Genomic DNA, 13,739 nt, shown 5'->3' on the forward strand with positions numbered 1-13,739 from the left:
AGAGTGATCGTATAAATAAACTACAATTATGTCCTGTTGAGAAATTGACAATCATAATGAGTAACATATTCATTTTATATAACTGTACTGAAAATTACACATCCAGTTTAAATTACTGTACTGAAAATTAAATTTGTGCAAAAACTCTCTGGCTGAATAACATTCAAAATCATGAATGCTTGCATGTTCATCTATAAATCTCCAAGATATTTCATAGTTAGTTTGTAGCGCCGCACCGAGCGGTCTTACAACACATTTCATAATGTCAGTTTGCATGAATAAATTAATTTATCCTTGTTCCTCATATCTTGAAAATAGATGCCAAAATTCTAGTCTACAGTTTACTTACACAGCACATCATAAATAGAAACATTCAGGAAAAATAATTCACAAAAAATAAATTCAAGTAAAACAATCACATGTACATATAAATTCAAGAAATATTAGGTAATAGTCCAAGTAAGTGAGTAATTTTATCTATCTCTAACAGTTCTATCTACTAAGTCTTCTATATTTCCATCTTCCTATCTTATTCTAAAATTCTGTCACACTATATATATACTCAAGATCTGTTCCTGACAATCAGGAGCACATTTCAAGATCCTTAAAATCAGGAGTCAATACACAGGTCATTACGATTAGTAGGGGGGTTAGATTAGAAGGGCGATTAATATACAGATAAGATTTACAGCATAAGTGTAGATGATAATGTGTGAACAATTAAGTAATGAAGACAGAAGAGTAATTTACAGATAAGATATTTTAAATCATTACCGGTACAAGTTTACATATTCTTGATCATATCATTGTTAAGAGTATATATTCTTGATCATGGCATCTGTATTGGATTCCCCTCTCTGACATCTTTTCTTGTTCACCAATTAGTTCAACAGTCATCTAGGTACTCAGGTGTTGTACAAGTCCTAATAATAATCATTTTAAAAATTATAAAGAAAAACAATACAATTTTTAAAGAGGTTTTCATTACTTCTATTGAAATTAAAGCACAAGCTTTTGAAGACATACTTAAGTAACTTACTTAATATGAATAACTAAACATAATGGAAATTTAGACATTGCGACTCAATGTCAAACATATGATAGTGATACATCTGTAATATCCTTGAAACTTGTGGCATGCTTTCACTAAGCTATGCAATAAATAAACATTTCTTGATTACATGTTGAAGTCCGAGGCTTTAAAAAAATAAGTTTGTTTCCTGTAACATTACCAAAATATCAAGGGTCGGTAGGTCAGTTTTTTTTTTTTTTTTTTTTTTTGCTTTTGGATGGTGAAACATCCCCAGACTGAAAATACCAGGTGTTATATTTACAGTGGACACCCAACATGGCATCCAAAATGGCTGTCTAGCAGCAGAAAACAAACTTCAGAAAGTTGTAGGGGGAAACTGTTGTTACAATAACGATTACTCTTTATATTTAAGGTAAATGTAAACTAGGTTGACATATTTTATATCTCAAATGAAACTACAAGCTATTGTTATAATTTAATAAATGGAATCAGCTGATTTATCAAACAAAGTTTTGCCATTTGTCAGGGAAAAAAAATCCACCCAGGGATAATTTGAATGGGTCGGTCCGGTTACAGGAAACAAACATAATTTTTTTAAGGCCCAATCCTCACCTGACTTGCACATTCATATGGATTGGTTCTATGCTGATAATTCCTTTCAACAATCTTCATCACAACATCTGAAAGTCATCCATCTTCAAAATTAAATCTGCCGCTCACCTCATATGTATATAGACTCCCTGTACAAATGCATGGAAAATAAAATTTTGAATAAAAAAATGAATTATCTTTTCACCAAACCCGGCCTCTTTAAAAAATATGAGAAAATAATTTAAATACTTTTCTTAAGATAAAGTCATGTAGTGAGTATCCAGCAATGGTGAAAAAAAGTTATCTCTAGAATTTTACATTTATATTGAATGAAAAATGCATTGTTCCCTCTACTTAAAAAAACTCAAAAGACATTACCTAAAATGGAAATAAGGTACAACTGTGACTGGTGTCTCAGGCACAACCAATAAACACAAGACATTTCCATCCTTAGCAGCATGCATTAGCCCCACATTCCTTTTTTCTACAAAAAATATATAATGAAAATTTTAAAAAAAAAATGAGAGCAAAGAGTGTTACATGTACTTGGGGGAACAGAGGAAGGAATTTTGAAGTCAGATTAATTATAGCGAGCGCAGCGAGCGTCGTGAAGCGACGCTCGTAACTGTGAGCTCTAACGACAACGCCTGGGTGAAGAGAAAATTCGGACTACTGCACATTCATTCTTTAGAATTTTTTGCTGCAGTAATTTTGACCCACAATGCATCACTTAGCAAAGTTGCGTTCTCACGAGAATGACGGCATATGTTCAACAAAAAGTTTACTCGCCTTGATTAAATTGATACATATTGAAGATAAATTGTAAACGTAACTTTTTTCATTAACTTTCAGCACTGTTCAGTTTTTCTTGGTATTTGTAACTTACATACGACGTCATCTGACGTCAGAGTTCTAGACGCACCAAATGTCACGTGCGGTTTGACGAGCCCGATCTAAATTAAAACAGTAGAAGAGTTTGCGCTCGCTCTAACGGTCGCACCGTCAACATATTATTTCTGCCAGTGTTGGGACGGATAAATTTCCATAATAAAATGAAACGAATTATTCGCAACAAATAAGACACATGTATTACCTTGCAGTCACCATTGCACATAATCATTATGCATAAACATTTCTTGATTACACGTTGAAGTCCAATCCTCACCTGACTTGCACATTTATATGGATTGGTTCTATGCTGATAATCCCTTTCAACAATCTTCATCACAACATCTGAAAGTCACCCATCTTCAAAATTAAATCTGCTGCTCACCTCATATGTATATAGACTCCCTGTACAAATGCATGGAAAATAAAATTTTGAATAAAAAATGAATTATCTCTTTACCATACCCGGCCTCTTTAAAAAATGTGAGAAAATAATTTAAATACTTTTCTTTGGATAAAATCATGTAGTGAGTATCCAGCAATGGTGAAAAAAAATTATCGCTAAAATTTTACATTTATATTGAATGAAAAATGCATTGTTCCCTCTACTTAAAATAACTCAAAAGACATTACCTAAAATGGAAATAAGGTACAACTGTGACTGGTGTCTCAGGCACAACCAATAAACACAAGACATTTCCATCCTTAGCAGCATGCATTAGCTCCACATTCCTTTTTTCTACAAAAAATATACAATGAAAATTAAAAAAATAATGAGAGCGAAGAGTGTTACATGTACTTGGGGGAACAGAGGAAGGAATTTTGAAGTCAGATTAACTATATTTCTGCCAGTGTCGGGACGGATAAATTTCCATAATAAAATGAAATGAATTATTCGCGACAAATAAGACACATGTATTACCTCGCAGTCACCGTCGCACATAATGTATACATACAACTGACAACATCCCAAATCCCTTTCTTTGTTGTTTACTCAGTCTAGACGAACTCCAAAAACGGCGTTAACGGAAGTGAGAATATCAGTCTAGAAAAGACTCCGAAAAAAGAGTCCCGCGCATGCGCAGTTATATCAAAACACAGTGAAAAGTCGTGAAAAGTGGGCTCTTACAAAAAGTGCTTTTGCAAAAAATTGGATTACCTTACTATAGTGTAAGTACTCAGAAATGATTAATAATTAATGGTTTTAGAGAACGTATTTGTTAGAATTTTGATTTCATGTGCGAATAATTTTTAATTTCAAGTCAAAATTGACCAACTTCGAGGTTCAGCCAGACATCGTAGAAGTAGAATACAAAATAAACAGTCGTAATCTTATGAAAACATCTCTGTGGTTGAAAATTTGTTTGTAGTGACTAAGTTAGTCATTTTAGAACTACTTTTACTGATTTTATAAGTTTATTTTTTAAGTAAGGAACGCTGGCGAATTTTTAGTTCGAATTTCCTCTGTTTTTCATGTCTATCGTGTACGAATGAATTTCAGCATGTTTAGATCACCAATGAGCAACTGCATTGTTAATACATCTTACCAATAATTAAAAGAGTACTGAATTGATGATTTTAATCATAAATAAGAGTCGATCAGGTGACAGTTTCATGAGAATCAATTCAGTTTCCACATTTCCTCCGAGGCTTTTTTGAAGAAAGTTTTCGATTCAAGTTAGATCAAATACAAAGAAAAATTAACGTTTGGGAATTAAATATATAATAAAAGGGGAAAATGTGTAAAATTGAACAATGTAATATATATGTTGTAACTGTTAAACATTGACCGAATTTTTACCTATTTGTAATATTATTTCGTCATATAATCCTATATGACATCTGAATATTGAGAGCGTTAGTGATGTTATCACCATCGCTATATACCAAATGTTTTCACATATGAATAGATATAATCATGAAAACATTTTTAGAATTATAATCTATGAGTTTAAGAACTAAAAAAAACCATTCTTTTAAATTACGGTTATAATAAAAAGTCTTCTCAAATCGAACCTGTAAATATCTCTGCTCTGCCGCCAAAGTTGTGCGTTTTTTTCATTTAAAAAAAATACGATATATAATTAAGTGTCTTAGAAATTAAATTATAAGCATCTTTATTTAAACAATAAAATGCTTTCTTTGTTTGTTGATACTGGAATGAACGGAAGCAGCTGTTGCAGAAAAAATACATAACCCGCGTAAGCGGGTTATGTAAATTTTTTCTGCAATAGCTGCGACCGTTCATTTCAGTATCAACAAACAAAGAAAGACATTTTATTGTTTATATTTATATCTGTTTAAATAATCATTTAAAGTAGGATTAAAAAGATTAATTATTATATTAATGATGCGAACGTCTTTATACGTTTCATTGATGGAACAGCCACTGATTAAGAAATCTGTACAGGCAATATGCCTACTGTAGTTTATGCAGTGATGAACGCAATATGGTTTCTTAAGAAATAAAGGAGAAAATATTCAGTGGATGTAAATATAGTAGGAATGGCATCAAATTTAAATCAACGGGACAATAAATAAAATAAGAAAATTAATTCTTACCCACTTTATTGAATCCCGGTGTCGTACGTATATCCCAAATCACTTTTATGCAAGAATACAGAGCGATAAATAAGCCAATAACCACTGAATAATTTAATGGGTACAATTATTTATTTAAAAAAAATTGAAATCCAGTCACAATTTACTAAATACAGCCATTATTCAGTCGTATTTGTGGAGAAAGCGAACGATAATCCATCGTTTGTTTACATCGGAAGCCATTTTGCCGCAATGCATGACGGAGCCAAAGACTTCTTTTTTGGGTCGTGTTTTATTTCTCTCTTCCGTTTTTCTCCGGAATATCTTTTTTGAGAATTCCGAAAAAAACAGAAAATTGTCACTTCCGGAGAGAAATCATGGCGAACAAGATTATGAAGATAGGAGAATTGTTGATGTTAGATGATATATTGGAAGATTCTGACGAGTTAAATAAGGATGACCCATTTGTAACTATTTGTTCACTTGCGGCATTGATGTACGTAATGTTGTTAAGGCCTCGAAATGATAGAAACATTGGAGTAAAGTAGAAAAGTAATTATGCTTCCGTTGTGGTTAGATGCCAAGTAATAAAGTACATGGTTACTGTCTTAAAATACAAGCGATATTTGGGTAAGAAAACGTGAGATAGAGGGCGAGGCTTGCCGAGCCCTTTTGCGATTTCGACCCGAGCCCAAATATCGCTTATATCACAGGCACCTGAATTTTTATCAATAAGTCGCTAATATAATCCAAATATCGAAAAATTCTACCCCCTCTATATATAAATACATATTTATATATATCTCGTTAGTTTTTTTGCTATATAAATATGTATTTATATGTAGAGGGGGTAGAATTTTTCGATATTTGGCTTATTTAGCGACTTATTGATAAAAAATTCAGGTGCCTGTGCTTATATCGTTATTTCAAGACAGTTATCATGTATTTTGTTTATCCTGCAATATTTTTTACATCTGTTGATTTGAACGTCCAAAACTAGCTATTTTCGACAGATTTAGGTACATCTCTGTCGTGGAAATAAAAATGCCATGCCCATGGCATAAACATTGCAATGTATTGATGTCACAATGCTTTTAGAACGTCGAAATACATGCATGAGGCTTTATTAGGTTACCTTTATTAGGACAATGCAAGGGGTAGTTGCAGGATAAATAATATTATCACTTTTAGTATTTTATACAATTGTATGGTGGCAAGCCAAGATAATTATATTAACATGCAAAATAATTATGTTAACATGCTACTTATTTATGTCAAATTGCGACTAATTTATCAATCAGGGGTGTGACTGAAATCCATCATTTTTAAAAATGATGGATAATGGTCATTTCTTCTAAATATATAATGTACACAATCTTCTGATTTTTGTAAATATGACTTCTTTTCATCATATTTCCATTCCCAAGTCAATTTTTCCAACCCATTTACTACAGTTAATTAGATATATTACACTATCCCACCATAGACCCTTGTGTAGAGAAACATCTTGACAAGTAATTGAAACCAAAATAATTTAATACGCCCCGTAAAACTAACAAGATAATTAAGTGCGCTCAGACCTAATAATTTGGAAAAAAAAATGATGAAATACTTTTAATATCAGAGGTATAACTCTATTTCTAAAATAAATTTCAAAATAGAAATGACTGTTTTTCTTCATTTTTCTAAAAAAAAGATGAATTTCCATCATTTCCATCATTATCAAAAATCAATTTAATGACTAGAAATCATCATTTTTAAAAATGATGGATTTCCTTCACCCCCCTGACTGTTTATGTGAACATGTGAGTTATATTTTTACATCAAATATATGTATGTCAACTTGCAAGATAATAAGTTGCATTTCAACATAATTATCTTGCATGTTAACATAGCTTGCATGTTAACATAAATAAGTTGCATGTTTACATAATTATCTTGCATGTTAACATAATTTATCTTGCATGTAAGTTGCAGAAATATGCCACCAAACAATTGATATAGACTATGTGATATCATCATATTCGATGTGTTCATATCAACTGATCAGACCATCATTACAAAATATCTTTGTTTTTTCACACCCGACCCTAAAACAGGTCCTGGAAAATCATTATATTTAGCTATTTAGCTTAATTTACATATATAGCTTTATTTACCTATATAATATAGCTTTATTTAGCTATTTTAGAATAAGTTTCTGTTTTATGAAAAGCAGACAAAAAGTCGCATGTAAATAATGGCTGATATATTTTTTAAAAGGTTTGATAAAAACAACATAGGCCATAGATATAGTAAAAAAAACATTGCCACTTTTAAACACTTTTTACCCCAGAAATGCATCTCTATTGTTTGGATAGCTGTCCCTCGCTGGAAGTGTGATGATCGAGGCATGATTAAGTGTGATTGCCTTGCATTGTGCTGATCATGAATTATTACAAGTCAATTTTCTTGTTGACCAAAACTGACTTTTTGTTGTTGTTTTTTTCATAAAACAGAAGATTACTCTGAAATAGCTAAATTAAGCTATATTATATAGGTAAATAAATCTATATAGTATACTAGGTAGATTTAGCTACATAGCTAAATATAGTGATTTTCCTAGACCTGTAAAATCTCAAGTTGGGTAGGTAATATTAACTAATTGTGCAATGCAGTGCTTCCATTAAATAGGCCAGATTTTTCACTTAATGATAGATATATGATAAGAAGTTAGACTTATTGAAAAAAAAATTGAAATGTCAAAATGAGTCCTTTTTTTCGACTTCCACTGTTGTGCTATACTGCCTTAGTGTAACTGGTCAGCACGCCTCATGCATGAATATTTTTCTGCAGTGAGGAGGTCCAGGTTCAAGTCCTGGGGGCAAAAAAAAAAAATTGAAGGAGAACTGGGGATTCTTTACAAACATGTGCAATATAATTATGCCATCATTTTCATATCAAATATATTCTACATACTTTTCTTTCATTTATTTATAGGTACAGATCTCATCATGTTAGAGTACAGAACTATGCTACTACTGTTGTGGACAACTACATAGCCACCGACTTCAAGAGAATATTTCGTTTCACCCAAAATTGCTTTGAGTCACTGGTTGAAGTTTTGTCATCAAGACCTGAAATGCAACTAAATGATGAACATTTTGGAGGTCGGGAAAGAGTAGGGTTGGAAAAAAGTACTTGTTGCTCTAAGATACTTTGGTCACCAGGGAAGTGTGAGGTTGATCTCAGATATTTTTGGCATTGCAGACTCCACAGTTATTTCATGCAGAAACCGAATAGCTGCCTCTTTGTTAGGCTTAAAGGATGTGTACATAAAATGGCCAATGGACAATAGACTTCAGTTCAATATTGCTTGCAAATTTCAAGAAAATAGAGGATTCCCAAATGTCATCGGAGCCATTGATGGAACCCACATACAAATAACACCGCCTGCCGAGCATCCTCAAGCCTATGTGAACAGAAAAAGTTACCACAGTATAGTTTTGCAGTGTGTCTGCCTACATGATACTTCTTTTTCTAATTGCTTCATAGGGTGGCCAGGAAGTGTACATGATGCTCGGGTCTTGAAAAATTCTGACTTGTGGAATGAAGGCCAGAATATATGTGCTGATCATCACATACTTGGGGATGGGGCATACCCTCTCAAGAATTGGTTGCTAACACCCTATAGAGACAATGGACACCTAACAGCTGAACAAAAACGCTATAACTTTATTCATGCCTCAACAAGAGCTGTCATTGAACGTGCCTTTGGACTTCTGAAAGGACGTTTCCGCAGGCTGCACTACCTAGAAACAAAGAAACTCCAAACATCGTGTGATATTGGAATAGCGTGTTGTGTTTTACACAATTTCTGCATCAAACACGGAGACAATGGTGATGAATTTGTCGAGGAGCAGTTTGAATATATCAATAATGATATTGCTATGGGTGCCGTTGATGAAACAGGCTCAGCAAAGCGAGATAGGATAGCAAGAAACCTACATTAATCAGAATATTAAACACTCTCTTGTTGAACAATTATAATGTTAATATGCATCTTCTTTTTTGAATTTAGAACAAACTGTACATCATTTATATTTCTCAACTGGTTGCAATTGCTCAATCTGTAGTCTTATGCATTATTATTTAGAAAGATTAAAAATGCCAGACTGATAAACATCAAAATGCTTCATAATAAATTTTAATGATCTCTTTCTTTCTCTGTATGTACATGTGACATGATTTTCTATTTCAATTGTAGCAAATTAATCATAACAGCTATTTGCAGAAGAAAAGATTATGTACTAAAATTATCTTTGAAAAAAGAATCCTTAAATAGTTTTGTTTTATTTTCATTTATTTATGCATGTACAGTAACTGTAGTATAAAGATCACAACATTTTATGTTGTACATATATAATTATGCAAAAATATTAATTGATATGTTTTGTTTTATTTTCATTTATTTGTGCATGTACTGTACAGTGTTAAAGATCCCAACATTTTATGTTTTACAAAAATAAATTATGCAAAAATATTAATTGATATGTTAATTACTTGAAAAAATGCATTTTTCAAATTTACCTACTTGGCAATTGAAGGAAAAAAAAGGTTATTTCATAGGGTTAACTGCTTTTTCCCATTGACAAACTTTAAAGTTAATTCTTTTTCATTTCCTTGATTAACTCTCCAAACAAATGGATCTTTTCATTGTGCATTCGTGCACGTTCGGCTCTTAAGCTTCTTCCTTTTCTTTTCTTTGGTTTTCTATATATTCTTTCAAAAAATCTACTACCTCACTTGAAGAACCCACTTTGCGTTTTTTTTCGGTCAGCTCTAGTAGGATCTACATTGTTATTTTCATCACACTTTGTAATTTGTTCATCTCCTTTTCTCTTGCTGCTTGTTCTTGATGATGGCGTTCCTGAGCTTGATGATGGTGTTCCTGAACTTGATGACGGTGTTCCTGAACTTGATGACAGTGTGCCTGAACTTGATGACAGTGTGCCTGAACTTGATGACGGCGCAGACAATGTTCCTGAACTTGATGACGGTGTTCCTAAACTTGATGACGCCGTTCCTGAACTTGATGACGGTGTTCCTGAACTTGATGACAGTATTCCTGAACAAATATTTTTTTCTATAGTTGTACTCGTAGTAGCAATAGGATTAATGGACGGATTACCATCAAGAATTTCTTCTAACTCTTCTTGGAATGGGCAGGTCTTCTTGCCCGATCCACTCTTGCGGTTGTTGTCTTTAGTCCTTTTCAATGCCGAGATCAAAGTTTTCCATTTTCCCATCACCTGGTCCCCAGTAAACTTGAAACCTTTTGATATTAAGGACTCAGATATTTCTGTCCACATCTTCTTTTTAGTAATTTTTCCGATCTGAATGTCGTCCATCCTATTTTTCATTTCACATAATAATAACTTTGTTGCCTGTGCAGGCCAAAACACAGGGCCATGATTCTGGACTCAATGAAGGACAGGTAGAACTAGATGCAGTGTGTGGTTTTCCTGCCACAAAAGAAATATTGATATATATATCTTCAATTTCTTGTCCAAAAAACTATCTAAATAAAATGTTTCATATGTTAAGTTAAAAAAATAGTCTTAATACATGTATTCTGTCTGCAGATATTAAATTCCGTAATAGGTTATACTGTTTGAATAAATTTAAGAGTGATGGGCTCTTATTTACAGCTTTGTAAATCTATTATTGTGATAGGAATTTCATGCAATAGCTGTAGGTTTTGAGTTTATAAATACACTCACTTAAGTTCTTCATGCATTGTCAAAAAACACAAAATGTTAATCAGGTCTACAGGTGCTCGAGGACAAGCCCCCTCCCACTTCATTATAGACCCCTGGGCCTTTTCTCACAAATTATCTTTCAATGTGATAAGATCTATACCAACAATTCGAAAAATTACTTAAAACAAGTGATTCATAATATATACATTCTATATATAAAACATTACTTTATACCCGGTATATATATAATTATACATATATATATATATTATAGAGAGAGAAAATGTTAGTTTAAGCAAATTTTCTGAACAGATAGGATAAATTAATATATCACAAATGTGTCATCCATATGTAACTTACATGAAAAAAAGTCTAAAAGGCCTGTGGGTTTACATCGAGGGTGGGGGGTCCTGTCCTCAAGCACCTGTGATCAGGTCTAGTACAATCTCGTCATATAGCACGTCACATATTGTTCTCACATTATAAGGGCTTCCTACCGGCATGTAATAATTATTTTTAAAAAATCATATATGGTAATTATGTGTTGTTTTATTAGCGTATATGATTTGTAACTAAATAACTATTACACGCCAGGAACAAGCCCCTGTGGTTAAATACACATGTACATATAGGGCCTAATGGTCTTCTTTTTCACATATTGTTCTCACATTACAAGGGCTTGCTACCGGCATGTAATAATTATTTATTTTTAAAAAATCATATACGGTAATAATGTGTTGTTTTATTATAGGCGTATATAAATAACTTTTACACGCCAGGAGCAAGCCCCCTGTGGTTACATACACCATAGACAAATATGTCCCTGCATACGCATGTACCATGTGTACTACTAGACTACTAGAGGTAACATATAAGTCACATATTGTTCTCACATATCGTGCCTCCATTTTCGGGGGTAATTACTTTAATTTCTGAAGCTAATATTCATTTACCTTCACTGCCTGTAGCACAAGGGTGTTGTAAAAACAGTTGAGCGGTTGCATATATCTTTTTGCACGTCTCGCACTCATAGTATGTTATCCCACTCGCCATGTTTGTCACGTGTCTCTGCCCACTAAACCTACCGTCAACACGAGAAGAGACGAGAGGTAATCGGAAGGTCTTCCGAAGTCGAAAAAAGTGCGTCAGGGGTCTTCCGACTCAATCCAGCAGAAGAAAAAAACACGACCCAAGTTTTACATAGAAATATATAGAACAAATCTTTTTAGAATCTTCTTCTCAAAAACCACTGGGCCAGAAAAGCTGAAACTTGTGTTGAAGCATCTTCGGGTAGTTTAGAATCTTAAGTATTAAAATCATAAAAAGGAAGAGGGTAGTGGGGTACGATAGGTATAGTAAAAGGTGAAATCTGGTAAAGAACTGCATCACCCAAGTTACTCAGGTGAGCGATGTGGCCCATGGGCCTCTTGTTATTTTTAAGGTTAAAGGTCATGTATGAACTTTTTATATATCAATTAGGTTGTGCATTATTTTTAGTTTTATTAATCATGGTATTGTGAATTCTGATAACAGATGCCTTTGAAAATATTCATACTTATGCATAGCACTGAAAATATAATTATAGATTTTTTTTTCTTTTAGGAAAAGCATTAGAAGAATGCCTGCATGGGAAGAAAAGTTTTGGACTCTGAAAAGGGAGATGTGACAAATACATTTTGAAAGTTATTGATTTCCACTGAAACCAATATCCACAAGAAAGAGGAACATAGTAGTTTTCTGTTGATTCACAACTTTAAATTCAAGAATGTACAGTTGGTTTTATTATAGAACATGTCACGTACGAAAAACATTTTCGTGAAATGTACTCTGTCTTCGATACTTATTTATGTGTATGTGATTTACAGGATAGGATGTGGGCAACATATACTGTCAAGAATCTTGATGTTTTTGATCTTATGTTTGTAAAAAAATAGTAATAAACAAAGTTAAAGTCAACTTTTTGTTACTTTGTATATATTAATTAATATGATGTCCAGACTTCCGCAGTATCGACTTGGAAGAAAAATCTTATTTATAAATTGCATAAGGCTTTATTCACTAGTACTAGAATGGAAAACAGAAATTATTAGCTTTTGTGGTAATTAAAGATGGTATTTAATTAAATTTAAGATCTGTAATTATCAGATTTAATATATCCTAAATATGGTGTTTAATGGTTGTAAATATTAACTTTACTTTTTTGTAAAGTCAAGACAATGTGGGACATTACATCATATTTAAGTGCATGTAAAGTTAATGTAAAGGTTACCTTTTCCAACTTTGACTTTTTTCAGAAAAGTCAATTAAAGGCATTGTAAATAATAGATTTACATTATCTTTACTTGTTTTGTAAAGCCGAATTTTCATGCAGTAGGCCCGGGGGTCATGATTCCTACAATTTAGAATTTACACTACCCCAGAATGCTTCCACATAAGCTTCACTTTTTCTGGCCCAGTAGTTCTTGAGAAGAAGATTTTCAAAGAATTTTCCTATATAATTCTATATTAAACTTTGATTCCCCATTGTGGCCCCGCCCTTCCCCCGGGGGTCATTATTTGAACAATTTAAAATTTACATTATACCAGGATGCTTCCACATAAGTTTCAGCTTTTTTGGCCCAGTGGTTCCTGAGAAGAAGATTTTCAAAGCTTTTTCCTATATATTTCTATGTAAAACTTTGATTCCCTATAATGGCCCCGCCCTTTCCCCGGGGGTCATGATTCCTATAATTTAGAATTTACCCTACCCCAGATTGTTTCCACATAAGCTTCACTTTTTCTGGCCCAGTGGTTCTTGAGAAGAAGATTTTCAAAGATTTTTCCTATATATTTCTATATAAAACTTTGATACCCCATTGTGACCCCGCCCTTCCACCGGGGGTCATTATTTGAACAATTTTGAATCTACACTACACCAGGATGCTTCCACATAATTTTCAGTTCTT

At 32.9% G+C, this 13,739-nt stretch overlaps 2 protein-coding genes and 1 long non-coding RNA gene across 6 annotated transcripts; 1 reads left to right on the plus strand and 2 right to left on the minus strand.

The window, feature by feature from the left end:
* Positions 1-785: 785 nt before the first annotated feature.
* On the minus strand, positions 786-3,505 carry LOC134244838 (uncharacterized). 2 transcript variants are annotated; one of them, XR_009987295.1, is made up of 6 exons: positions 3,435-3,505; positions 3,146-3,251; positions 2,790-2,917; positions 2,003-2,108; positions 1,754-1,773; positions 786-923 (listed from the first exon to the last, which is right to left on the minus strand). It is a non-coding gene; the product is annotated as an uncharacterized LOC134244838 (long non-coding RNA). The 2 variants fall into 2 exon arrangements; XR_009987294.1 differs by lacking the exon at positions 3,435-3,505 and having other exon boundaries at positions 3,146-3,393.
* Positions 3,506-5,341: 1,836 nt separating this feature from the next.
* LOC134244841 (putative nuclease HARBI1) lies at positions 5,342-9,379 on the plus strand. Of its 3 annotated transcripts, none has more exons than XM_062727091.1 (2): positions 5,342-5,605; positions 8,033-9,379. In XM_062727091.1, exon 2 carries the CDS (start codon positions 8,380-8,382, stop codon positions 9,043-9,045), a length of 666 nt encoding a protein of 221 aa, XP_062583075.1. In that variant the 5' UTR covers positions 5,342-5,605; positions 8,033-8,379; the 3' UTR covers positions 9,046-9,379. The 3 variants fall into 3 exon arrangements, with proteins under 3 accessions (XP_062583075.1, XP_062583074.1, XP_062583073.1); XM_062727090.1 differs by having other exon boundaries at positions 5,342-5,597; XM_062727089.1 differs by having other exon boundaries at positions 5,342-5,549.
* A 104-nt stretch (positions 9,380-9,483) lies between these two features.
* Positions 9,484-11,985, minus strand: LOC134244842 (uncharacterized). The gene is made up of 2 exons (XM_062727092.1): positions 11,748-11,985; positions 9,484-10,557 (listed from the first exon to the last, which is right to left on the minus strand). Exon 2 carries the CDS (start codon positions 10,453-10,455, stop codon positions 9,835-9,837), a length of 621 nt encoding a protein of 206 aa, XP_062583076.1. The 5' UTR covers positions 10,456-10,557; positions 11,748-11,985; the 3' UTR covers positions 9,484-9,834.
* Positions 11,986-13,739: the final 1,754 nt, after the last annotated feature.

This window comes from Saccostrea cucullata, unplaced genomic scaffold, assembly GCF_032062105.1.
Source record: "Saccostrea cucullata isolate Sc308-1 unplaced genomic scaffold, CSIRO_AGI_Scuc_v1 ctg4994, whole genome shotgun sequence".
NCBI lineage: Eukaryota > Metazoa > Mollusca > Bivalvia > Ostreida > Ostreidae > Saccostrea > Saccostrea cuccullata.